The sequence below is a fragment of the Pteronotus mesoamericanus genome, unplaced genomic scaffold (genome assembly GCF_021234165.1).
Source record: "Pteronotus mesoamericanus isolate MK-2021 breed Mesoamerican mustached bat unplaced genomic scaffold, CSHL_Meso_final scaffold_371, whole genome shotgun sequence".
Classification (NCBI taxonomy): Eukaryota; Metazoa; Chordata; class Mammalia; order Chiroptera; family Mormoopidae; genus Pteronotus; species Pteronotus mesoamericanus.
In genome coordinates this window covers 625,967-652,604 of record NW_026555314.1, presented here as the reverse complement: position 1 = coordinate 652,604, position 26,638 = coordinate 625,967, and the positions used below count along the sequence as shown (strand labels likewise).

The window sequence follows — 26,638 nt, the reverse complement described above, 5'->3', positions numbered from 1 at the left end:
CCAGTGCGCACGCGTTAGGCCTCGCCCTGGAGCTCCAACTCTTGGATGGTCTTAGAGGTTTCCCTGGACTCGAACAGGTGATGAGTGTAGAGCTTCCTCGTCCCAAGGGTTTAACTCAGTTCAAAGGTCCACCAGTGCCTATTGACAGTGTCCCGACGTGAGCTAGATAGTGGTGAAGTAAACACGCAAGCGCTGCCTTCGTGGCGCTCCCGGTGCATCAGGGAACACAGACCATAAAAATGAGCCACAAAAAAAATAAAGCTAAATACGTTTATCAACTTAAGGAAGTTCTGTTAGGTCGCAATTATCATACAGGTTTTTTTTCCTTTGATAATTTGAAATGCATTAGTTGATTTTTATTGCATCATCTTAGTTTCCGAGGAAAAGAACAACTTGGTCTTGATATATTTTTAATACATTTCTAGACCATTTGTTAATACTTAGCAATTTTGCATATTTGCCCATAAGTGAGACTGTATTATACTTTTGGTTTCTTGTACTGTCCATGTATGCTTTAGGATTAAATTTATAATTACACAATGTTGAAGAGACTTGTTTTCTTTCTCTGGACGCTTATGTGTAAGATTAGAATTTTCTGTTCTTCTTAATGCTTACTGTACTTGCTTATAAAATCATCCAGGCCTGGTGTTTTTCATTGGTTTCGTTTCTTGTGAGGTCTTTGAGGGGAGAGGATGCAGAATTTAAACTAAGCATATCATTCATTCTTTAATGGTTCTGGGTCTAGACAGAATTTCTGTTTTTCCCTGTCATTTTCACTAATTCTATTTTTTGCAGGAGAGTGTTTTGTTGATGTTTTCAAAATCATTTTATAAAGTTGTTAATGTAATTCTGTTATGGTTTTTGTTTTAATTTTATTCATCTTTTCTTTCTTTCTGAATATACTTCAAGAATGTTTACATATTTCAAAATCGAGAAAGCATCTATTCCTGTAGTTCCTCTTTCTAGCTGCAGCTACCTATATTTAGTTTCTTAATATCCTTCTAGAGATACTTTAGGAATATTAACAAATATCCAATAAAGACAGGTATTTTCACCTGCTTTTCTCTCTCTTTTTTTTTTTTACACAAATGGTAGTCTAGTATACATTCTGATATGTACTTTTCTTTTTAAAACCATAATAGCCATGATGTTTTCATGCTTTGAAAATAATCATTCAACCCTAGTGTAGGTCTAAGGTCCTGGTCCTCATAACCAAACAGCCTGGGTTTGAACCCTGGCGCTATCACCTAGTAACTTTTTGTCTTTGTATTTCAGTTTTTCCACAAAATGAGTGCTATTATGGGTTGTTGTGGGAGTTAAGTGGGTTCCTGCATGAAAACGGCTTAGCATGATGTTCAGCACCCAGCATATGCCTGGTCAATATGAGGTGCATTAATGTTGCATCTGTTTAGGCATTTACAGTTCAAAAAGGACTCAACATAACTCAGATCCTTGTGCCAGTCCTGTGATAACTGTACAGAGGACAAATCTGAGGCTCAAAGAGGTTGTTTCCCTTACCCAAGGCTACCCAGTTAGGAAGTGTCAGAAAAAGAACAGAACTCTGGTCCTAGGCACTTGCCATCACTCCTCGGTACTCACAAGCCACACACACTGTTAAAAAGATACTTTTTTATATTAAAGAGCACAAAATAAATGCACACCTTAATGAGGTATCAAAAAGTGAAAGTCAAGAAAAAGAGCTTTAGCTGTTTCCCCCGCAAATACATCCTCCTCAAAGGTAACCACCATTCTGACATCTGACTCAGGATTAATATGGACTGATTTTTGAACTTTTTAAATTTTTATTTGTTGATTTTAGAGAGAAAGAGGGAGAGAGAGAGAGAGAGAGAAGCAATGATTCATTGTTCCACTTATTTATGCATTCATTGGTTGATTCTTATATGTGCCCTGACGAGGGAATCGAACTCACAACTTTGGTGTATTGGGACAACATTCTATACTACAAAGCTATAACCACTTGAGCTACCCAGGTAGGCCTGATTTTGAACTTGTTTTTTTTGTTTGTTTGTTTTTTGTTTTTAGATTTTATGAGAAAGGGAAAGGGAGGGAGAGAAACATTAATGTGAGAAAGAAACTCCAATTGGTTGCCTTTTGCACACCCCCAACCATGGACCTGGCCCACAACCCAGGCATGTTCCCTGACCAGGACCCAAACCATTGACCTTTCAATCTGCAGGCCAGAACTCAGTCCACTGAGCCACACCAGCCATGGCTGGTTTTGAACTTTAAATAAGTGGAATCATATTGTATTGGTTTCCTAGGGCTGCTGTAACAAATTACTACAACATTGGTGGCTTAAAACAATAGAAATGTTTTGTCTCATCATTCTGGAGGCTGGAAGTTTGACATCGAGGCATTGGCAGCTCTGAGCTTCCTCCAAAGGCTCTAGAAGAGAATCCATTCCTAACCTCTTCTACCATCTGCCAGCTGCCCAAATTCCTTGGTAGTCCTTTGCTTGTGGCTGCGTCACTCCAATCTCTGCCTCCTTCTATGGCTTTTCCTTTTGTGTGTGTGTATATTTGTCTGTGTGAAATCTCCCTCTGATTCATTCTCATAAGGACTCATGTGATGGCATTCAGGACCTATCTGGATAATCCAGGATAATCCCCCATCACAATATCCTTAATTTATCACATCTGCAAGTACCCTTTTTCCATATAAGGCAACATTTACAGGTTCCAGGGGTAGGACCTGATATCTTTAGAGTATTCATTATTCAGCCTACCACAAGTGTGTGTGTTTTTTTTTAATTAATTTTGGAGAGAGAAAGGGAGGGAGAGAGAGAAACATTGACTTGTTGTTCCACTCATTTATGTACTCATTGGTTGCTGCTTGTATGTGCCTTGACCAGGGACTGAACCTGCAACTGTGGCTCATCCGGAAGACGCTCCAACCACATGAAGTACTCTGCCAGGGCCAAGTGTATGTTCTTTTGTGTCTGCCTTCTTTCACTCAAACATTAGGTCTGTGAGATTCATCCATCTTGTTGCATGTATCTGTGGCATGCAAAGTGACTATTATTTTGGTTACTGTATAGTATTCCCTTGTAAGAATTTACCATATTGTGGTTTATCCATTCTCCTCTTGATGGATATTTGGGTGGTCTCCAGTTGCAAGCTATTAGTGGAAGGAAAATTGGATTAAGTAAAAAAGATTCCTGGTGTCTCCAATGGAAAGCTATGCATGCTTGGAAAACATCCTTCTGGGTTATCTGATTTGGATTCTGTGGGGCCTCTGGGCCTTTTCTTGTCTTTGAGCTCTTTTTCAACTCTGTAAATTGTGGAAAACTGATGTCAGTGATTCTTGTCTAGGGACATGCAAATAACTCTTATCTAAGCACAGTGGAAAAGCCATTTTGCTTCCATTTGCAAGTTTATTTCAATTTTTTTGATTTATAAACATCTGACTTTTGAATTCTCCTTTGACCTGATGTTAACATTTTACTGGTTCCCTCATTTAATTAAGGAATTAAGTGAACTTTATACTTGTATAAAATAAACATTTATTTATACAATGCTTGTATAAAATAAACTTGTATAAGAATCACGATTTTAAAAAAATCATTTCACTTTTTTTTAAATCATTTCAACAGTTGGCATAAAGTTCCTATGAACATTCTTGTACATAGCAAGTACTTTTACTGAAGCAAATCTACTAAACTAGATTTTCCACCACTGAAATTCCAAAGCAAAAGAGCCATTTTCCACGAAACAGGAGGCTGCTAAGGTTTCCTGAGCAGCAACCGGGCCTGTGGGACCTGACCCTGTGCCCAGGCTGAGGAGAGGGCAGGGAGGGCTTCAACGATGTCCATAGCCTCTAAGAGCCTTCGCCGGTGGAGGTAGCAGTGTGACCTGGTTCTCAGCAAGGCGAGATGCTGCTAAGGTGGCATGGACAAGTCAGCAGATTTTTGAAAGAGGACGCATTTCAGCAGGGTGTCCATAAGGAGAAGGCACATCAGGGACAGTGGATGGCAGGAGAAGAAGCAAGGAAGTGAGGGCATGCAGGGCATTCTCAAGGAGCAAAGACCAAAGGTGCAGGGCAGAGCAGGGAGCGTGGCTGTGCATGTGGAGGTGGGGGCCGAGCAGAGAGAGCCTGCCCCACCCCAAGCCTTGGAACTTGGGTTCTGTAGTATGGATAGGAGCCAGTCGCTGCAGCCTTGGGACAGGGAAGTGAGCTGTTGTAAGATCATCTTTAGGAAGACTGGCCTGGCAGCATGCACAGGGTGGGGAGGGCGACCCTGGCAGTCAGAAGACCTGTTTATGGTTGCGGGACAGGCAAGGCGGGAAGGCCTGGAATGGTGATAGGCTCAAAGGGGCGGAGACAGCTCTGAGGGTAGGGCACCCAGAATCACCTGGACTTGGGTCTATGGCTGGGCCTCAGTGCCGGCATCTGGGTGGTCCCATCAGCCTCACGTACACCTTGTCCCCTGTGCTTGATCATTCTCTTCAACTCCCTGAAGAGGCAATTGGAGCAACTCCTGGCCTGGAGCAAGAAGGGACCTGGGGACACAAGTGGCTGACGGCCTGTGCAGGAGGCCATCTGTCAGCGTGTGGGTTCCTCTCAGGACCCAGCCTCCACCTTGCAACAGCCACCAAGTGGCAGGGACACCTCGATGACCTCCATTCATGCTGGCCCTGCCATGCTGGGGTCTCATCATCACCGAGATGGGCCGAGCTCCCACGGCCCTGAACCCCCTTGAGCTCAGCACCTCTGGATTCCCGCAGACCCACTCAGCACCCCTGGGTGCCCATCCCAGTCAGTCACTGACGACCCCTTGGTCCCAGCTGCCGTGTTCCCATCACAGCCGGAGGAGCCAAACAGACGGGGCTGCGAGCCAAGTTTTAATTGGAAAACTGTCCCCAACAGTTAGCAAGCCATCAGCTCTGAGTGCCAGGACATCGACATCGAGCTGGGAATTCTTGGCACGCCTCCCTTGGAGCCGGGGAGCACTGGTTCCCGGAAAATGTGCAACTGTCACACAATTGATGATGTGTCTGCAAGCAGAGATAGGCTGTTGCCCTTCCACAGCCCTAGTGCGCACTTTAGGAGGGACCCGTGTGCCTGGCAACTGCAGCTGAAGGCCTAGGAGTGGGAGTTGGAGGGCCAGGATCGGGCCCCAGCGTCTCGTCTTACTGGCTGAGTGTCAAACCTCAGTTCTCGAACATCTTCCATCTCGAACAATTCAGTCCTCGACCAAGTTGTTTATGGAAAAAAAGTCTCAGTTTTCAGACAAAACTTCGGTTCTTGACCCAACAACTCTTTCATGCTGACACTGTAGAGCTAATGGGAAAAAATGATTCAGTTTTTCAAACAAATCACTTCTCAAACAGCCTTCCGGAATGAATTAAGTTCAAGGAGCGAGGTTCTGCTGTAGTTCCTAAGGCTGCCTAAACAAATGACCACACACTGGGTGACTCAGAACAAAAGAAGTGGGTTCTCTCACAGTTCTGGAGGCTGAAGTCCAAAATCCAGTTGTTAACAGGTTCCTTCCAGAGATCCTGGGGGAGAATCTCTCCCAAGCCTCTCCCCTGGCTTCTGGAGGGTGCCAGCCACCCTTGGTGACTGTTGGCTGGTGGACCCGCCACCCCACCTCAGCCTCCATCTGCCTATGGGCTGCCTCTGTGTTTTTCCTTTTCTGTCTCTGATGAGGATATTCCATTACTGCCTTTAGGCCCCACCTTAAACAGGATCATCTCATCTCAAGACCCTTACCTTCATGAATTCTGCAGAGACCCTCTTCCCGCACAGTGTCACATTATGGGGTTCCAAGTGGGCATATCTTTGTGGGGGGCACAATTTACCCATGACAGGAATCACGAAGAACCCCTTCCCATGTCAAAGGCCGTGAACTGTCTGAACACAGGGATGCTCTCACAGGAGAATAAGACAGAATGGTGAGCCACCTTGAGGGACCACTCAGTCCAGCTGCAACAGGCACGTGGCTTCAGTTCTGAACATCTTAGAGCAGTGGCCATGCAACATCGGGGCCAAAGGTGGTGGCATGCGCCCCCTGGCAAGGCACACCGGTCCTTCTGGCAGCCAGCCCTCTTCCCAAGTGTGAAATTGCTCCATGGAGGGTTAGGAAACCCTCAGAGCCCCGAGGCCTCTCTGCCTCACCTCATTTTCGCATCGGTGTTGCCCAATCGCTGAGGCACCTCTGCTCCTCACCCTCTCAGCCCGGCACCCCGAGTTGGGGCCGCAGAACACTGGGGGAGGGGACCTTGGAACCGAGTAGCTGAGGGGATGAGGAGAGGCTGCTCAGGGGCTTTGCCATTGCCCGGGGGACCTTTACAACACAACCAAGCAAGCACGTGGGCTGCAGCATGGGATGACCCTGTGCGGGCCATGCCTGGACTGTGGCTATTGTTAGGTCACCTAGAGGCCCCTCAGGGGGCAGTGAATTGGAACAGTTTTGAGTTGACAGAGGTGGAGGCCACAGGGAATGTGTTTGCCTGAGAGGCTCATGATACAGCCTGGATGAGGGAGGTGACAATCCCCTGCCCTCTGTGTGGTCGTGACACTGTGGGTCCCCTCTAAGAGGGTGGTGCGCAGGGAGCACTCAGGCTCCACGCCTGGTTCCACATTCAGGGGTCAGGCTGGCCACGGGCCATCGTATTAGCCGGCTCAGGCTGCCGCAGCAAAATAACCACAGAACTGGGGCCTGCAAGGACCGGCATTTATTTTCCCACACTTCTGGAGTCCAGAAATCCAAGGTTAAGGTGCCACCAGCATTGGTGCCCCCTGAGGCCTCGCTTCCTGGCTTGAAGATGGCCCCCTTCGCACTGTGTCCTCATGCAGCCTGTCCTCTGTGTGCATCAGAGAGACGTTTCTTCCTATTATAAGGACACCAGTCCTACCAGCTTAGACCTCCATTTAGCCTTCGTCATCTCCCTAAAGGCTTTATCTTTGAATACAGTCACATTGGGGGTTAGGGCATCGACATGCAAATTTGGGGGGGATACATATTTCAGTTCATGACAGTGGCGGAGTCTGGAAAATCCCGGGGCAGCCAGTACGGTAATGCCAGCTGCCGAACGCTGGCACGCAGTGTGGCATCGCCAGGAGGTGGGTTTAGCACAAAGTGGGCTGAGGCTCAAACAGAGGCCACAGGCCAGCCTGATGGGGAGGACAGGACTCCTGCAGCAGCCGCCCACTGACCCGAAGCCCCAGGTGTCTTCTGGCTGTCACCAGATGACAGGGCCGCTCAGGAAGGGCAGCTCGGGAGTGATTATCTAATGGAGAACACCGAGGTCGCAGACGCCTTAGCTTGTTCCAAATAACTTCCGATCACCACCCTCCAATGTTGTAAATATTTTGTTTTCAGAAAATAGAAGACAGAGAGGCCATTCCCCCTCCCCGTTGTTTTTCTCTCCTTCTGATCCCATTTCCCCCTGGAGCCCAGTGGCAGGGCAGTGGAGGCTGTGCTCACGGGGACCCTGGGCAGCCACAGACTCCTGCTGCAGGCCAGAGCCTGTCTCCTCGTACCTGGGACATGACCTCCGGGGACCAGCTGTCAGTCATGGAGATGGGCTGGCCGGGGTTGGCAGGGAGCTTGCTCTCCTTCTCCGAGGGCCGGAGCAGCGTGGGGCCGAAGACCGTGGCAAGGTTGTGCAGGGACATCTTGTTTACTGTCTCCTTTTCTGCCACCCTGAGGAGGGCCGAGGCAGAGGGTGCTGTTGGGACACTGTCTTCAGGACAAAGGTGAGGCTGAGGGGCGGGGCCACCCTGGAGTCCTCAGGGAAAGTGGTGACGGGCGCCACTCCTTTCTGCCTCAGACTGGCTCCGTGGCACAGCAAACCCGGAGAGGGGTCCATCCATGCCACCCCAGCGAGGCGGCAGTCATCACGTAATTTATATTGTAGCTATATTTAAATGAGCAGCTGTAGCATCTGCTTCTCTCTGGATGGGTCTGGATTTCCCATGCTGGCCATGCTGTAGTTTCAAAAAATCTGTCTGTCTGTGGTTACTCAAGTTCTTGAGCCCCTGGGGAGCCCCCAGGTGCGGGGCAGCCACCACTCTGCTGCTTCCTCTTCTGGTGCAGATCAGCCTGCAGCTCCTCAGGCCCTGAACCTGTTTCTCTGGCCAGGTTCCCATTTGAACCTACACACCCCCAGGTGCCGGGCTCAAGTTTCCGTAAACTGCCTGAAAACCCTAAGGAGCGTCTGTGGTCAGGCCTGCCCAGTTCCACCCCGGGGAGGGGACTGCAGACTGAGCCCTCGCTGTCCTGCCTGAAGTGGTCAGAGGAGCCCTGAGGCCCATCTTGGGACACAGCCGTGTGATGTCCAGTCGGCTGCCTGGCTTAGGACATTCAGCTCACCTGCTGGGAGCTCTCAGACGAGCAGCCGCGGTCCCCAGATCTGGACACATCTGGGAGATGCGACAGGGCCGTCTTCCAGAACGTTTACATGTGTGCCTATTTGTCGTCAGGGCCCTGGCTGGCCTTTCTGTACTGGGAGAACTGAGGTGACGCAGGGCGCTGCCTGGCAGCTGACCCATCGCTCTCTCCCACTCCTTACACTAAGCTCCACCCCCCCAGGTGTGACAGATCCCCCCTCACCCAGGGGTGACCCTCAGCTCCAATCCCGCCCGCTGACCCATGGCGGCAGCTCTGGGAGCCCATCTGGGCTTCTTTAAGCATTGGGTGTGTCTCACCCCCGCACTTTGTCTATCTTTCCAGAGCTATTTTCTGATGGCCCATCATTAGTCTGAAAATGGTTCCTTTTAAGGCAACTGCGGCATTCTTGGAGCAGGGGGGGGGGGGGGGGTAAAAGGGGGGGATGGCAGTGAGTATAAGTTCTTCTGAGGTTTTTATACACAATCCTGCCCCTTTTATTTATGCAGGCACGTGCCAGACACCGAGAGGCCTCAGCCCAGCTGCCCGCATGAACACAGCCACACCCAGGCAAGGGCAGCGGTCTGGCTGCATCTCGTCCAGCAGAGAGAGACTGAGTTTTGGGAGAGGGGGGCCATCAAGACACTGAGATCCCAGCTCCTGCTCATCAACCAGCTCTGGGATGCCAAGTGTGGGTGGGGGAGAAACCTGCGTGTGTTTATCCATCTATGAAGGCATTGAACTTAAGAGGCCTGTGGTGGCCCTCTGCGGTGTAAGGATCTCAGGTTCTGGGCAGCAGCGAATGGTCCTGCTTCCTGGGCCACGCCGCTGGCCTGGGCTCGGCCGGGACTCCGTTCCTGCTTTCAGGAACGTGTGGTCAGTTTTTGCTCAAAAAAACCCATCTCCTAGTAAAAGAGATGCAGTAGGACTTTTCTTTTTTTAAAAAAAAGGTTTTCGCACAAGACTGGGAAAGGGTCACTCGGTGCAAGGTAGGTGGTGGCCAAGAGCAGCCCAGGACAGCAGGCAACAGAAAGGCTGCACTTGGCAGCACCTCCAAATCTTGGTCCCAGCAGGAACCATGGAGGATAGGGGGACTCTGCAGGGCCACGCTGCATGTGGCTGGAGCTCTGCTTGCCCCCTCCGCCCATCTCTAACCAGATGGCCTAAAGCTCTTGCTCCTGAGCGATGGCTGCTGCTCCGTTGCCCCAATGCTGTCCAGCAGCACCACCGGGCCTGCTCCTCCGCAGCAGCGCGCACACTACCCCCCTGGAGGTGCGTAGGGCCCCCGGGCCCTTCACTCCACCTGCGGCTTCTTCCAGCTCCACTGCTCACCCCCAGCCCCATCCCAGAGGCACTGACCATGGTCTTCCTTTTTCATGCAACAACCACCACTAATGCCAAGTAGTCTCAGGTAACTTTAATGAAAGTGTCAGCAGTCCTTTCCCCACAGTGGTATATAGATGGTTGAGCTCAAAAAGCAGAGATGCAGCTGCTGAAGGACCAGCTGCCCCCCGCAACGGAAGGCCCGCTGCCCTCTAAGGGAGCCAAGCTCACAGCCCCAGACCCAGGGCCTCGGGCTGGGAAGCATCACTTCTTGTATAGTCCGGCAGCCGAGCCTGGTGGAGGGTCGCCGCTGGGCTCCAGGCCTTCCCCTGCCCCATGCTGGCTTGGCCAACCCGCAGGACTGCATGTTAGATGGGACACAGCGGGCAGCTGAGGTTCCCAAGTAACCACTGCCACTGTGGCCAAGCAAAGGAGCACTTTTACAGCTACAAGAGAGTGGTCATTCCATCTTTAAACGGCACACATTCTATATAAATAAAAGTAAAAGGGGGCAGGAGGTGGGGGAGGGAATGGAAATTGGCACAGACATTGATATATTGCTTTCCAGTTTCAATGCGACAGATGCAACTCATGACACACCAGGGGAAATAGAAACAAGGGCTGGGCTTAGCTTTTCTAAGCAAAGTGTGTTCCCCTTGCAGGGCGGGAGGCTTGCTAAGATGGGTGGGAACAGGAGGCCAGGCCGGAGGAGCCCCAGGAAACCCACTGAGTCCGGAAACGTGCGGAGGCCGGAGGCCCTCGCTCCCTGCCCTCATCCCCCAGGAGAGCGGCACTGCTTTAAAGTGGTGGGTCTGCTCTCCTTGAAAGAAAAAAGTACAACTAAATAAATACAGTAAGCAGAAGTAAGACCTTCAAGTGACCTTGTTTTCTGCCCCTGGCTTGGCAGGTCCACAGGCAGAGGAGAGAGCTGCCCATCGACACACTGGGTGAGTCCTGCCGCCCACCCCCCTCCAGGAACATGGGGAGGATCGTGGGACAGTGCCACCGGGTACTGGTGCAATCACGTGACAACCAAACACCTTTTCCTGAGTCACACCATGGCTTCCCTCCTCCGGTTAGTTACATCCTCTCTTCCTGCAAGACCAGCACGGAAACTTTGTCCTTCACAGTTTCTTTTCTTTTCTCCCCGCCCCAACCCCTCTTTTTTAAAAAAAGTTCATAGACTTGTTTCTTCAGAATACTTAGTGGCCTCCCCAGTCCTCTTTCCTCTAAGTCAGACGGTCAGGAGGGTTAGCAGGAAGGTCGGCTGCGTGGAGCGCGAGGAGGGCGGGCAGGCCTGTCCTTCCACCTGCCCTGGGGTGGGAGTCGCCGCCCCCGGCCAGGCCTGCGGGGCCGCCCCTGCTCCTGACCCCCGGTGCTCAGGAGGCTTCAGAAATGGCTCCCGATGGAAATGGAGCTGGCGCTTGGAGGAAGACAAAATGCCGCTGGGACAGGGATGTCCGCAGAGTACATTCTATTATCTTATTAGGTATCTGAATCCGTTAGGAAAAAAATTAGAAACTATGTATAAAACTTAAAAATATTCAAGTATCAAAAGGCTATTCGGATCAAAGTTTAAAACAAGCTGTCAGCAAGATGCCGCCAAGAGGAAACTTTTACAAAAATTTACTGAGTTTGTTCAGCAGAGAGCGAAGAACTGAGGCGATCTATAAAGGGGGACGATGAGGGGAAGGGAGAGTGGGGACAGAGGGGGCGACAGGCAGGGGTGAGCCAGAGATCAAGGCCTTTTTAAGCTGAAGAGGGGAGTGCGTGCCCAGCTGGGTGGCTGGGATGGTGGCGGGGGGTCACTCTCCCTGGAGAACAAGCCATAAAGTGCGCAGCCCGGGCCTCCCGCCCCCGGGTGTTCGGTCCTGGACTTTACACAGGGAGCTGCCGTCCGAGGGGCACACGTTCAGCGAAAACAATGCAACAGGACAGAATAGGAAGAAGGCTCATTTCTGCACAGAGGCCCTTCTAAAAAGAAAGAGAAGACAGGAGGTGAAAGGGATCAAACGCTACACAGTGTTGACCTAGCTTTTCAAACCCTGTTACACACAGGAGTTGAATTTTTAAGTCAGGAAAATGTAAGTGCCCCCACCCACACAGGGACAGGGCTGTGGCCCCCACGGTATGAAGCAGCAGCAGTGTTTATTCAAGACACGATAGTGAGGGAATCTGGTCGTGTTCCCTTCTCCCTGGAGAGGGTGCATCTTGACAAGTGATCCAGTAGAAATCTTTTAAACTCTGGTAAGTTCATAAAAACCACTCCCTTCGCCTGGTCCCTGGCCAGGCCTGCACTCTGAGCCGTGCGGGCTTGGGGCGCCCTCTGGTGGCGGTATGGAAAGCCAGAGTCTGAGGCCAGCTGGGAGCTCACAGGCCCAGGGGCAGGGGGCCCAGAATTGCCCAGGCTACCTGGCCTTTCGCCTTGGGTAGCGAGCTGTCTCTTGGCAGGCGGCCTGGTTCTTGGGGGAAGGCCCAATTGCTCCTTAGGAAGGTTCAGTTCCTGCTCTGTGGATGGCCTGTTTCACCAGGAGTTTTCCAGGCCGCTCTGCTGGCCTCTGGAGATGCGATTGGGCCTTTACACTTCTGTGGAGAAGAGGATGCTCTGTCTCTTGCTGTCCGGAGCGGGGATGGCCTCCAGCTGCAGGAAGTACAGCAGCACCTGGACCTGCCGGGGCAGAGCAGGAGCACGAAAGTGGCTCAGAGGGGTGCTCACAGCCGCAGGCGGGAGGTCTTCCTGGCCAAAGCCCAGGGCCCAGGGACTGAGGCTATAAGGCCAGCTCAGGGTGCCGAGGGCCCCTTCTGGTGACAGGAGCCCCTCACCGCAAGAGACCTGGGTGCCCCTGAAGGACCACCCTGAGAGCCCCAATAAGGTACAATGGCAAATCCCATCCTTCTGAAACTTGGTCACCTCCCCTGTACAATTTGAGTGGCAAATGGCAGGACCGAGGGTGGGGCAGACAGAGGCCGCCTCTGTGAGGCTGGGCGCCATGGGCCGGAGCCTGTCTCCTCGTACCTGGGACATGACCTCCAGGGACCAGCTGTCAGTCATGGAGATGGGCTGGCCGGGGTTGGCAGGGAGCTTGCTCTCCTTCTCCGAGGGCCGGAGCAGCGTGGGGCCGAAGACTGTGGCAAGGTTGTGCAGGGACATCTTGTTTACTGTCTCCTTTTCTGCCACCCTGAGGAGGGCCAAAGCAGAGGGTGCTGTTGGGACACTGTCTTCAGGACAGGGGTGAGGCAGAGGGGTGGGGCCACCCTGGAGTCCTCAGGGAAAGTGGTGACGGGCGCCGCCCCTTTCTGCCTCGGGCTGGCTCCGTAGCACAGCTAACCTGCTCCTGGGTGGGCTGAGAGGAGACCCACCCTGGTTCTTCTGGGTCTGAGGGGCCCAGACCGAAGAGTACTAGAGGCCAACAGCGGGCTGGGCCAGCTTTAGGCCAAGCACAATGCTGGCTGGGGCCAAAGTATCTCACTCTTAAGGCTGCAGTGCGGAGGGGGAGGGTGGGGAAGGAAGAAGGTAGCAACGGCTCCCGTGCCCAGAGCGGGTGAGAAACCCCGGACAAGGGGGAGAAGTGAAGGTCCAGATGCCAAGAAGTCTGACAGGAGCCAGTGGGCACAGAATGAGCTTCCCCCTGGCTGCCTGGGGGTCCTGGAGCCCCAGTCCCCCAAGGAAGAGCTGGGGTTACCTTTTTAGGTGGTCCAGAAGAAAAAGGAAGGTCAGCAGGTTGGCTTCCGGGAGTGACAGCAACAAGTTAAGCATGCAGCTCTCTTTTGCAACAGGGTCTGAAAGAGCTGCAGGTGGGGGGCAGTCTGTTACTTCTGGGGGTCACTGGGCACAGGACAGGCCCAGGCTATCATCATCCTGGCTTGTACAGCACTAGTCCCATTCGGGACCCTGGGACAGGTGCCTATGGGGACGAGCCCCTGTGAACACCTTTTCTCTATCTGAAAGGGGTCAAAGGCGCCACAGGGAATACTGAGAGGAGGCACTGGGCAGTTACCGGCTGACCTGGCCGTTCCTGCCTCCTGTTTGGAAGAGCCCAAGCCAAGGGAAGCCGGGCATGGAATGAAGCACACAGCCTGAGGGGCAGGAGGGCCAGGTCCCCTGGTGACTAGCCCCAGAGGCAGGGTGCAGAGGCTGCCGCTGCCCCGTACACCAGAGCCTCCAGCCTGGACACTACCCTCCAGGCACACTTCGGGTCAGCCCGGGTTTGAAGGTGGGTGCCCTGACATGCCAGATCCTGGTGTTAGGGGCGCAAGACAGGTGTTTTAGTGAGGAGGATGGTGGCCTCCACGACCCCTACCCAGCCATGTACCCACTCAAGCTACTCAACTGACGGGGGGCGGCTGGAGGATAGAGGCCTTCAGGATCTGCTTGGTTCTGGGTCCCCGTCCCCCCCCGGGTATATACAGAGTTTGGGCTGAAACACAGACCGCCGCAGAAAGGGCGCGGCAGACAAGAGGGGTGTGGGACATGCCTCCCGCACTCACCAATGCCCTCGGCGAAGTTGGGGTAGAACTCATCGGTGAAGAGGGGCTCGGGCAGCTCGCGGAAGTAGAGCTTCAGGGTCCCGGCGATGGCGTTGACATCCATCTCGCTCATCATCACGGACACGTCCTTGTTATCTGCACAGAGCACAGGAGTGGAACGTGGCTACTCCCAGATCCTGAATCGGGGTCTGCTCTTGCCTAGCTGACTGCTTTTTGGGCTCCTTTCCTTTTAGCAGCTCTTACCCTTTCCAAGCATCCTCCATATGTCCTCCCAACTCCTCCCTGTGGGGCACGGGGTAGCCCGGCGAAGGGGGACAGACACAGTGTCTGGGCTGTAACTGGGTGGCTCTACCCTGTGGCGACTGCCCAACTGCTGTGTCCTCTGCTAACAGGAAGTCACTGGATTATTTGTTCCATTTCAGTGTTTTGGCCAGCGCCTTTTGGACTCAGGTGGCCGCTGGCCCTCTGTGCCACAGGCCACACCCACTCCGGTCACCAGGGGAGGGGGCCCCGGCTTTCCAGGGCTCCGGGCCAGGGAGGGCAGAGTGTATAGGTACTAGGTCCTGACTCTGCCAACCTTCCGTTCTGAGGGCTTTCTGGGGTATCGGTGTCTGTCTGGGAACTGGGGCTGTTCCACCAACTTTTTGCCATGGGAAGCTGAGGGAGACAGAGGTGCCGCAGCATTGGCTGGACCTGCTCACCTCACAACCCTTTGCACTGGTCAGACTGCACTGACCCACTGGCTTCGACTGGCACCTCTTTGCCACCCCCAGGGTGAGCCCCAACAGAAAGGCCCCGCAGGGAAGCCCCTGGTCCAACTCAGCAAGAGCCATGCATGGTTAAAGGGGTCAAGAACTGTCTTCTGCAGAACCCTCTCCCACAACTGTGTCTGCTTTTCATTTTCAGTGAAGAGAAAGTGCAGAGCTTAGTAAGCACGGGCCATGGAGGGCACCGACAGTCAGCAGGACACCGCACCGTCATCCCCTCCCACACTGCCCAGGGCCGACACTCACTGACGTCAAAAGCCGCCTTCAGTGCCTGGATGTCTGTGGCCACTCCGGACACGCGGTAGATGCCCACTTCCTCCATGCCCCGGCGCTCGATCTCCTCCACGCACTGGCGCACAATGTAGGGCACCTTGGACCTCTCCCTCCTGCGGGGAAGGGAAGCCCTGTTAGCGCCCAGCAGCCCCGGTTTGCGCCCCAGGGGAGTCCAACCGCAACCCATCCGGGCAGCTGGAGACGGGGGACGAGGGCGCCGGGTCTGAGCTGCATGCAGAGCCTGGTCCGTTCTGCAAGCTCAGGTATCACTGCTTGTATCCTCTAGGGCCTCTGCATGCACTCCAGGTAGCCAGCTGACCCAGGAGCTACACACGATCTTGGGGGGCACCTCAGGGGGCCTTTCTAAGTGAACTAGGCCATGGGGAGTCCAGTTAAAAGATCCCAGGCCTTGGGTCAACAGGCAGCTGCACGGTGCCCTGGAAAGCAGTCTGGTCTCTGAGGCGGGAGATGGGACCCAGCCCTGGTCCTGCCACCCACTTGCTGTGCGAGAGGCAAATCCCTTCGTCCTCCAGACCTTGGCGACAGGTGAGCCCTGCACACAGCAGGCACTCAACCAACGGCTGCCGTGTGAAACACTCCATAGGGCCACCTAACACCAGTGCTCAGAAACCTGTCATTTTAACCTCTTTTCTCTTCCAAGTCCTAACAATGGACTATTCCATACCCCACGAAGGACCACAGAGAGGAAATGTTTCAGAACCAGGAGATGGTGCTGTCTGGAGGGCTGGCTTCAGTCTGGGTTAGCAACTGGCTACAGGAGGCCAGGAGAGCTCTTTTCAGAGCCGCCCTCGTTAGCGGCGCTTACTTGGGATAGACGCGGACCGAGTCCTCTCTGCTCACCCCCAGAGCCTTCCAGGGGTGCTGCGGGGATGGCTGGAGCGCAGCTGGGGGCGGGCAGCAGTCTTCTGACACAACTAGGTATCTGGGAAGCACCCGACGCAGGCCCCGGCCTGGACAGCCAGCCAGGTCAGGGCCCCAGCTCGATTCCATTGGGGGAGTGAGTAAATTCCGGGAGGACGTGGCCTGGGTCCCTGAGAACTGCCCTCAAAGCAGTAACCGGCTTCCCCTCTGGTCGGCCCGTAACGAAGAGGCAGGGGTTGCCATCATTCACCGGGAACCCACGTCATAACAAAGTCCAAGTGTGGGAAGAAAACCCTGCCTCGCATAGTTCTGGGAGTTGTGGGGGCCAAACCCCCTGCACAGGAAAGGGCACCGGTGTTCCTGAGCTCACGGGGCTAAGTTCTTCAGTAACCCTGGGGGGCAGCTAAGCACGCAGTGCCCCCACGGGCCTGGGGGGCAGCCTCATACAGCAGCCATGCCATGCACGGACAGGAGACACACGCTCTGCTCTTTCCCCTTGAGGGGAGGACGACGAGAGACCCGAGAGCCCAAGCCCCTGACACTCACTTGGTGACCACAGCAATCTTGACCCCGAAGACCCCCGTCTGTTTCCGGGAAGGCATTCTCTTCAAGCTGAACTCCCTGCTGGTGAACTTAACTGACAGTTTCACTTCAATCTGTGGGAGGAGAAGGGGAACGGCCCTCTCACCCTTCTGGCCCGCACAGCCCACGTTCCCGGGGCACAGCTTTCGACCCCTGGGGCAAGCAGGCTGACGTCCCGGTGCGAGGCGAGGGCCAGGCTAGTTCGGCCGGTGGAAGGACCTGCTGCTGTAGAACCTACCCCCACAATCCCCACTGCCTCTCTTGCTTAAAATATTGAGCTATAACTGCATATAACATTAGTTCCATGTGTACAATGTAATAACGAGATATTTATATATATTGCGAAGTGATCACTATAGTAAGTCTAGTTAACATCCATCACTTTGCACAGCTACACATTTTTTTCTTGTGATGAGAACTTTTAAGATCTACTCTCTTAACAACTTTTAAATATATAACACCAGTATTATTAACTGTAGTCACCACGCTGTCCATGACCTCCCCAGGGCTTACTTATCTTATAGCAGGAACTTCGTACCTTTTGACCGCCCCCCCTTCACCCAATTCGCACCCCCCACTCCTTGTCTCTAGTAATCACCAATCCTTTCTCTGTATCTTTCTTAATCATAAAAAAAAATAACTAGAAAAAAAGGCCGGAGAATAATGTAACAAAAAGCCATGAATTATCTATCAGATGTTAACATTTTGTCATATATGCCCAGACCTCTGGTGTACGATCCTGTTTTCTCAAAGGGCACTGAGGACTCATCAGGAGTCCCAGTTTCCATGGGTGGACCCCAGGGCGGAGGCCCTGGCTGCTCTGGAGGGGCCAAGGGGTTCAGGAGGGACACCCAGTGCCCGGCCAGCGACGGCACTCCAGACCCCACGCGATTCCTTCGGGTGCAGCAGTTCTGCTCTGCAGGGCGTCTCCCGCCTCCAGCCGCACGCCCCTTTCAGCGCTAACCTTCTGGGGTGAGCAGTGCCAACAGAACCCCGTGGGTACCTACCCCGTTCATGGCAATGACAGTCCGCTGCCAGTCTCTATCCTGTAGGGCCTGGGGGTCCAGCTGAAAGAAAGGAGTTACAATTGACAGAGGTCCTGGGGTCTGTGCAGAGGCCCCACCGGGCAGCGGCCCAAGCCTGCTCCTTCTCCACGCCTAAGTCGGAACCAGAGCGGGACCTTGGCCAGCCCCTCTGTCTGGAGGCCAAGTAGAGCCCACAGGGAGGAGGGGACCTCTTGGAAACATGGGAACCTCAGAGCCCTTCTGGTCCCAGACCTCTGCTGCCTGGGGCCCAGGCTCACCCTGTGTATGAGGGGTGACAGCTCAGGAGCCTGCCCCCTGCTCCCGCTCCGTCCTGTGCAGATGGGAGCTGAGGTCCATGCTGGCAGTCCAGGAACTGGGGGCCTCCCTGCTCCCCCTCACTCACCATCACAGGTGCTACCTACAGCTCGGTTGGAGCTGAATGGTCAGTTTAAGCGACACTTCAGAAGCTCCATTTCAGTAGCAGCTTCTTGGGGACAATGCCATCCAAAAGTTCCAGCCACCGTTCCTCCCATAGTGCACACTGCAGTCTGGCTGCAGGACCTCGTGCGTCAGGGGCCTCCAACCCAGGCCAGTCCTGGGGCTTAGGGAGTCTGGCCCAGGAGGAGCCAGAGCCCAGCTCCAAATCACAAAGCTAGTGAGTGAGGGGCTTTAGGTGGCCCCTCTAAATATCTACCCCCACAGAGCATTGTCTAAGCGCTGGCCTGTGCCGCTGTACGACACCTGGCCATCAGGGTCAGGGCACATGACCCCCTCCATGAGGGTTCCATCTCCCTTGTTCTGGGGAGCACGTGCTCCCCGCCAGCGGGCTGGGCTGGATGGGTAAACACCTGGGGAGCTCTTGCCAACACAGTACCTCCCCGGGTTTCACCCATGAAGTCGACAAGCAGCTCAGGGTGGGTTCTGGGGTTCGAATGACTAGAAACCTCCTCATGAGGTTGTGGTGTGAAGCCAGGTCAGAGAGCCACTGTCTGATACCACATAACCTGCCACTTGTCACACAGGGCCCTGGGATGTCATCCCTTGCCTTGAGTGATGGGTCATTACTGCTATTAGGCAAGAACTTAAGAGCAGGGACCACGCCTCATGATTTCTGCACACACAAGTACACAAACATGTGCACACATATACACACAACAGTTCTGAGCCTAGTGCCCTGCAGGTCTGGGCGGGGGGTGTGCTCAGAACAGGCATCACACATTTACCCACTGCACGGGACCCAAGAGGTCACAACCCTCTGGACCTTGTGTGGGTGTGGTGGCTGGAAAACAAGGCCCAGCTGCCTATGCCTCCCAGGTGTGCCCAGCGGGGCCTGCCCGGCACACCTGCTCTGCAGAAGCCTCGTTTCAGGTGCCCCTGCGGGGCTCACCCCCTCGCCTCCGCCTTCTAAGTCCTACTGGCCAACATTCCTAAGGATCTGAAGCGCACGGACAGGATGACCCAGAAAAACCATGGTGGCAGAGCATCTCCTGGGGCTGCATGGTCACAGGTTCTCATTTAGCATCTGCCCCAGGTGGTCCTCAGGGGCCATGCTCCCAGGAAACAGGGACGCGCCACTGAGGGACAGGGTCTAAGAGCAGGGACCAGGCGATCGCAAACCACTCAGGAAAGGCACCCTCCCTGGTGGCACTTCCCCACTCTGGGGACAGCGGAGCTCTAGGCTCGCAACTGGATGAGGAGGGGCAAAACGGGTGAGCGGGGTGCACTGCTGCTGCACCCCTGCCCCCAAATCCGTGTCCTGGCCGCCCGGGAGGGGGCAGGTGCTGCTCCTTCTGCCCCTACGGAGAGTTCAACACCAATGGGGGGAGGAGAGTTTACAAAAGGGAAACAGGCAGGTTTGCCAGGAGAAACCCTTCCCTTTCCCTCCAAAGATCGATAATCACGGGGCCCCTTTCCCCTTAAGAACTGAGAGCTCGCAAGCACAGCAGACATGCAAAGAGACCGGGAAAGGAGACGACTGAGACATCTGGGCAGCACAGACCCTGCCCTGACACAGCCCCCGGGGAAACCAGAGCCCACCCCGCTGGCCCACCTTGCCCTTGCACATGAGGTTTCGAATGTGGGTCCACAGGGCAGTGCCTCGAGCACACAGGTGCTTGTCGGCGGAGGTTACCCGGCTCCGGTGGAAGCACCGCAGAAGGCCCTGCATGGCGGCGGGGACAGACAGCGCCTCTCGCATCCTCGGTCCTGCTGGCCTGTGAGGCCAGCACAGCTGGGCAGGAGCACAGGGAGCCCCCGGCCTCTGCAGCCTTTTAACCAGGCTTTGTGGGAAGCCCCGCCTCTGCTGGCTGCCTTGCCAAGGCCAAAACTTCCTATTACCCGCGTTTTCTACTTTTTTGTCTCTGTGGAAAAAACAACCCCACCAGCAGCCTATTGGTTACGGGAATTCTGTTGTGTCACGGTTTTCTCTGAAGTCCAGAAAAGTCAAGCTTCCTTCTCAAGTGGCCAGTTTCCTGTGGGCCCTTTGGAAACACTGAGTAACACGGCTGTCTGGCCAGTCCATTTAATGGCAGGAGGTGCTCTGAGGACTGCGCCCCCCCAGCCAGGGCTCCCAACACCCCAGCCAGTAACCCCAATAAAGCCAAAGGCATGCACTGTCTCGGATGGACTTGGTGGGGGACATGCCCCCACCCCTGGAATAGCTGGCCCAGTGATGAGGGGATTTGGTGCCACTGTCCACCCCCGGCACTGAGGTCCAGACCCGCCACCACCTGGCCGCAGGGGCGGTAGCACGAGCTGGCCTTCAGAGCGAGACCTGGGCCATGGGGCAGCAGGTGGCTCCTCACAGCACCCCATCCCCACAGTCTCCCTGGATGGCGGCTCTAGTAGGAAAGGCCAACCCGAGGCTGGCCCGGTTCCAAAGAACAGAGCGTGCTAAGCAGAGCGGAAGCAGCATGAAGAATAACACGACGATGAGGCCGAGGGTCGCGCAGTCCAGCCGCGAGCAGTGTTTGAGGCTGGCAGGCTCTCTCGAGTGGCTATTTAAAGCACCAAAGAAATAAACAAGTGGGGGTTTGGGAAAAAACAGATGATCAAGGAGTGGGGACCAGGAAATGAACATCTTGGGAAAATGTGAGAGTGCTCCGGACGCCCCCTCTGGGTCTCACGGTCACAGCGACGACCAGGGAATGGGGACCGGGTGGTGGGTGATGTCTGCTTAACCCAGAGTTCTCAGAATGGTCTGGATCCTCCTTGCATCCCCAGGGTTGGGCAAGGTAGGGGTCTCAGAGGAACAAGTGTGGGTGGTGGGCCTGGTGGCTGGCCGCCTAGAATACTGCCCTTCGCAACCGCCAGGGAGGCAGTGGAGGGAGGCGCCAAGTCCAGGCTGGGCAGACAGTGGGCGCTGCCCTGAAGCAGCCTGGCTGAGGACCAGACGCTGCCCTGCTTGCTCGGTAGCAGGCAAGGCCAGATGGGTCACTGGGGGACAAGCACAGGGTACCCTGTCATCCACCCGCAGCTGAGGCGTCGGGGCAGGACTGAACGGTCCACAGGAGGAAATGCCATTCCCTCCTCACCGCCTCCTTGGAGACTGCATCTCGTCTGAGCCCCGGCCACCCAGGATGGACCAGCAGGGCCTCCCCACTGCTCCTGGCTGAGCTCCGTAAGTCTGTGTCATAACCCACTCCCTGCAGTGGGATTTCTTAGGGACAAGAATAGAACAAAAGCCTGGTTGCTTCTCCTCTGTCACCGCAATCTGTTCTCTTGGGGTCCATCACCCACATGTTCTCTTTCACCCTCACCCGAGGAAATGTTTATTGATTTTAGAGAGAGAAGAAGGGGGAGGTAGAGAGGAAAAGGGAGAGAGAAACATCACTTGATTGTCTCCCGTATGTCCCTGACCAGGGACCAGAGCCGCAATCTAGCTTCATGCCCTGACTGGGGAGCGAACCTCCAACTTTTCACGTATAGGACGATGCTCCAACTAACTGTGCCACCGGCCGGGGCCATCCCCCATCTCTTTACCTTTCTGCCCTTCTCTGGTCCCAACCACTTATCATCTTAAAAAGATAAAACAACCTCCCCTAGGGTGGCTCGGATCAAGGAGACTGACACGTGTTGGGGAGGACGTGGAGAAACAGGCATCCTCACTTTGCCACGGGAGATGTAACGTTGCTGCAGCCACTCTGGAAAAGTAGGGCAGTTCCTCAGAAAGTTAAACTTGGCTGCCCAACTCAACAATCCCACTCCTAGGTCTCCACACAGGAAGGATGAAAATATCCGTCCACAAAAAGACTTGTGTACACATGTTCACAGTAGCGCTAACCGTAATGGCCCCTGGCTGGAAACAACCCAAGTGTCCCTCGGCTTTGGTGAATGGCTAAACAAAACGGGGTGTACGCACACATATGACAGATTATGATTTAGCCTTAAAAAGGAATGAAGAGCTGCTACTTGTTACGACGTGGATGACCCTCAGAAACATGCTAAGTGGAAGGAGCCAGCCATAAAAGACCACATAATATAATATGATTCAACTTATATAAAACATATACAACAGAATGGGCAAATCTATACACAAAAGAACAAAGGAAAATCCCCCCCCCCTTCCTTTCTTCTCTCTTCTGGGTCTGAGGTGGGAATAGGGAGTGACTAAATGGGAATAAGGAAATCATTTGGGATGATGGAAATATTATAAATCTGAACTGCTGATGACTGTACAACTCTGTAAGTTACTAAAAACTTACAGTTAAAAATGGATGCATCGACCCTGACCAGTGTGGCTTAGCTGGTTGGGCATCATCCCACTAAGCAAGAGACCGCCGGTTCAATTCCCAGTCAGAGCACATGCCTGGGCTGTGCGTTAGGTCCCCAGTTGGGGTGCATGTGAGAGGCAGCCAGTCAATGTTTCTCTCTTGTACTGATGTGTCTCAACCTCTCTTTTTCTCTTCCTTCCCCTCTCTCTAAAAATAAATAAACAATCAAAAGAAATTTGGATGCATCACATGGTGAGCCAGGAAAAGAAGACAGAAGGGCCCAACTGGACCAAGACAGAGCAAGGAGGGTCCCGGTCACCACGGCCACACGCTTCCATAGTGGCAATGGTACGATTCTTCAGCACAATCCCGGGGAACCTGAACAAGAGGGATTTGCTCACACAGTTTTACATGCTCTTAACTTTTACAGCCTAAAATGTTCCTCAAATGTTTGTTAAAAACAACCATTACCCATTTTAGGTTCCTGGTGCAAGAGACCCCAGCCCCCTCCATGTGGGTGTTTAAGAGGTGACCTCAGTTTCTTTCCTGGGACACGGGCCACATCTCATACATCTGAGACCCCTCCAAAGCTCCCGAGAAGGCACCCTCTTCTCCAGCACACGGGGACCCCAGCATGGTGAATGGCCATGTGGCCAGAACACACATGGCCCTAGCGTAATCCTTTGCGACTGCAGGTGGGACTCTCAGCGCCTTTATAACAGGATCTGCTGTCTCTGACCACCTACTGAAAACCAGGCTTCCCATCACCCCATCTCCTGCCTACCTAAGTTACCTCCACAGCCCTGGGGACAGGGCTTTTGTCTGTTTTACTCACTGTGGTATCTGTGCCCAGACACATAGATACGGGATATATAACGGAATTGCAGTTAATGTAGATACAGTAAAATGTGTATTGGCACAGAGTGAGCACTTCCTATGTGTGCAGGGGATGCTGAGAACCAGGCACCTGCCCTCTGATAGGTGAGGCTCTGAGGGGTGGCCGAGGGAGGGGAGGCAGAGCTGAAGGCTTTCCCACCACCTGTACCGGGCAGGGCCGACCGAGCCCTCTGGTGTTCGCGGCTGCCCTGGAGGGGGCGATTTGCAAGTCTGGGCTCCACGCCCATCCCCGTGCCTTTAACTTCTTAAAATAGACACGGCATAAAATTTACCATTTCAGCCACTTATAAGTGCATTAATTCCATGGCATTTAAGTACATCCACAGTGTTGTGCAATCATTGTCACCGTCTGTCTCCGTAACTTTTTCAAATAGAAACTCCACGCCCATTAAGCAATGACTCCTTGTTCCCACCCTCTGCAGGCCCTGCTAACCTCTATTCCACTTTCTGTCTCTAGGAATCTGCCTACTCTGGGAACTTGGCATCAGCGGAATCACACAGCACTCACCGTTTTGTGTCTGGCTTATATCACTTATCGTAATGCTCTTAAGGTTACCCACGTTGTAGCATGTACAGAATTTTCTTTCCTTTTTATGGCTGTATAATATTCCACTGTATGGATGCACTGCATTTTGTTTATCCACCCACAAGTTGAGGGACACTTGGGGTCTTTCCAGTTTGGGGCTGTCATGGTCAGTGCTGCTGAAAACGTGTGTGCATGTCTTGGTGGCATCTCCACATTCATACGGCACTTCAGTGGGCCCTTGGGTTACAAGAGCCACAGAACTGGCAGTCAGCTGGGGGACTGCCCGTGAGTAGGCAGACCTCACAACTTGGTGAGGAGGGCTGCAGCATGGGTGCCAGGGGGCCCTAGAAGGGGCTCTGGGGGCTCTGCTGGCCTGTATCCAGCCAGGTTTCCATGCACGAGGCAAGGAACCCAGGCTGGCAGAGAAGTATGAAAACCGCATTCAGCCTGAGCACCAGCTTCGGATAAAGCAAGGGTCCAATCAGAGACCCCAGGCCCCAATCTCACCTGAGACTCATATAAAACATTTTAAAAAATTCAGTTAACCTTGGCTGGGCAGCTTGGTTAGTTAGAGCGTTGTCCCAATATATCAAGGTTGTCGGTTTGATCCCTGGTCAGGGCACGTACAAGAATCAACCAGTGAATACAAAAGTAAATGGAACAAATCAATGTTCTCTCTCAAATCAATACATTTTTAAAAAGTTATTAAAAAAGAATCAACTCCGATGCCCCCACTGGAATGTGAGTTGTGAGCCCAGTGAGAAACCCAAAAGATCAGGAAAAATGGGGGAAGACAAAATTGCAGGACTTGATATAAAGTTACCTCTAAGTAGAACAAACAGGGCTGAGTGGACATTGGCAACAGAGAAAATTCAGAGAAGAGGGAAAGACCAAAGGAAGACATCCCTAACAGCTGCAAGGCTCCAACTGTCCTGGGCTTTGCTGGCCCTGGCGATTACTCCTGGATGCTGGTCTGGCCCTGGGCCAGGGTGTCACTCAGGCAGTGACTTCAAGCCTCCTTCCCGCCCCAGTAGCGCTGGGACAGGTTACCAACTCCTTCGGCCGGCCTCCAGCTACACTGAGACCCGTGCATTTCCACAAATCCTGTGCCCTTGTTGGTACTGGAGCTCAGAACGTCGACTTCTCCGTCTGGGAGAATCTCCCCCCTGAAGTCCAGGCTCAGTGGCCGCCAACTATGAAGACTTCTCTGTCCCCTGAGTCTCCCCAAATAACTGCACCACCCAAGCCACCCGACCTTCCCGGGCAGGTCCTGCTCCGACTCTCAGCGCATCGGCAGTGCCCTTCCTTCCGAACCCTTCTCTCGTGGACTACAAAGCCTGGGGGCAGGTATCTTCTTGTACTCGGGGTCCCTGGGGCCTGGCACCCCCTCGATCACTAGGGTGACGCAGTGGACTCTTAGTGTCTCAGGACAGACTGCAATGGCCTTGCTTGTTCAAGGGGCTCAGTGGGGCTCAGCGCTGGCCTGGAGCGGGCCCTCGCCAGGCCCTCTGCACCTGTCCGCACTCAAGGGCTTGGATTTGGGAGTCTGTGGCTCTTTACTGCATAGTTGGCATCCCAGGGCTGCGTCCTTGCTGTACATTTTGCCCTTCCACTTTTCTGGCCCTGGGGCCTAAGGCTCCAAACAAACCAGCTCACCTATCTGGGGTTCTGGAAGGGGAGCCTCCCACCCTTCTCTGATGGAGTCTGCATCTTTCAGGAGGGGAAGTGGGGTCCTGGCAACTCACTCAGAACAGTCACTTGAGGAGTCTGAGCCAAAACTGGAGACTCAGGCTGGGGGTTCCCGGGCCCTCGGCCCACTGGCATCATGTAGGGAAATAAAACCACTCATCCAGCACCCAGCCCTGGGAGTTTGGGACCCAACTCCCCAGGTGACTGTGACCTCCTGCCCAGACATGCGTCTGAGCAGTTTTGCTAGAGATGTGATTCCATCCCACGGTCCCTGGAAGGGCCCCTCAGGGCCTGGCCCCCCCAGACACTCATGGGGTGCTGTGCCTTCTCCACCTCACAGGAGGAGCTTTCCACTTAAGAGTCAAAATGCATATGGGGGACAGGAAACGCCTGGGGGGACACAGGCCATGCTCCGGCCAGAAAACGCTCTGGGAAGGTGCCTGAAGTTACTAGGAAAAGCCTGGTCTCAGGAGAGCTGGGTCCCGGAGTCCTGGGTGTCCTCCCCAAGGCACGCCGCACACAAAGCCAGCATCCGCGGCCACGGCTGGGCGAGAGCGCGCCAACTGGCTGAGGTGGCCGGGCGTCATCACCGCGCCTCCTCCTCCTTCCTTCCTTTTTCCTCCTGATGAATCCAGCTTCATCAATAAGCTGCTGGGAGCCCCGGTCTCCAGGGGCCAAGGCAGCCTCCCACGGCTCGAGTCACAAACATCCCTCTGCTGAATGCTGGGATTCTTCCCTGGCTCCTGCCGGCTCCGGGGCCAACTTCCCACTCCTCCCCCTCCCGCTGAAGCGGAGACGAGGGGGTGGAGCCGAGTCCGCCTTCTCTAGTAACGAGGACTAGGAACCTGAGGCCCAAGCCTCAGTTTACAGGTGAGGAGACAAGTTTGGACTGGTGACAGGATGACTGGCCCGAGGTCACAGGCGGTGTAGTGGGGCATGGGAGTTGGCAGAGTCTCTTTGACTGAATTCTAGCCAGGCTGCTCTGAGCTGTTTTCCAACTAGGATTCAACCTTGGGCACATCCTCATGAGCTTGATTTTAGCAAGAATCCTGCTAAGTCTGTTTAGCCAGAGTCCCCTGTCCCTGATATCTGATCACCTCGGGTGATGTCTGGCCCCCCCC

At 54.0% G+C, this 26,638-nt stretch overlaps 1 protein-coding gene across 1 annotated transcript in view; it reads right to left on the bottom strand.

Moving 5' to 3' along the window:
* Positions 1–9,703: 9,703 nt before the first annotated feature.
* The window catches only part of BCR (BCR activator of RhoGEF and GTPase), a 110,090-nt gene continuing 93,155 nt past the window's right edge, over positions 9,704–26,638 (bottom strand). The window contains exons 17-23 of the mRNA XM_054592822.1: positions 17,676–17,735; positions 16,633–16,742; positions 15,178–15,317; positions 14,165–14,299; positions 13,360–13,465; positions 12,693–12,855; positions 9,704–12,344 (exon numbers count right to left, since the gene is read on the bottom strand). Coding sequence (XP_054448797.1) covers positions 12,255–12,344; positions 12,693–12,855; positions 13,360–13,465; positions 14,165–14,299; positions 15,178–15,317; positions 16,633–16,742; positions 17,676–17,735 — 804 coding nt within the window. The 3' untranslated portion in view covers positions 9,704–12,254. The remainder of the gene's footprint in view (positions 12,345–12,692; positions 12,856–13,359; positions 13,466–14,164; positions 14,300–15,177; positions 15,318–16,632; positions 16,743–17,675; positions 17,736–26,638) is intronic.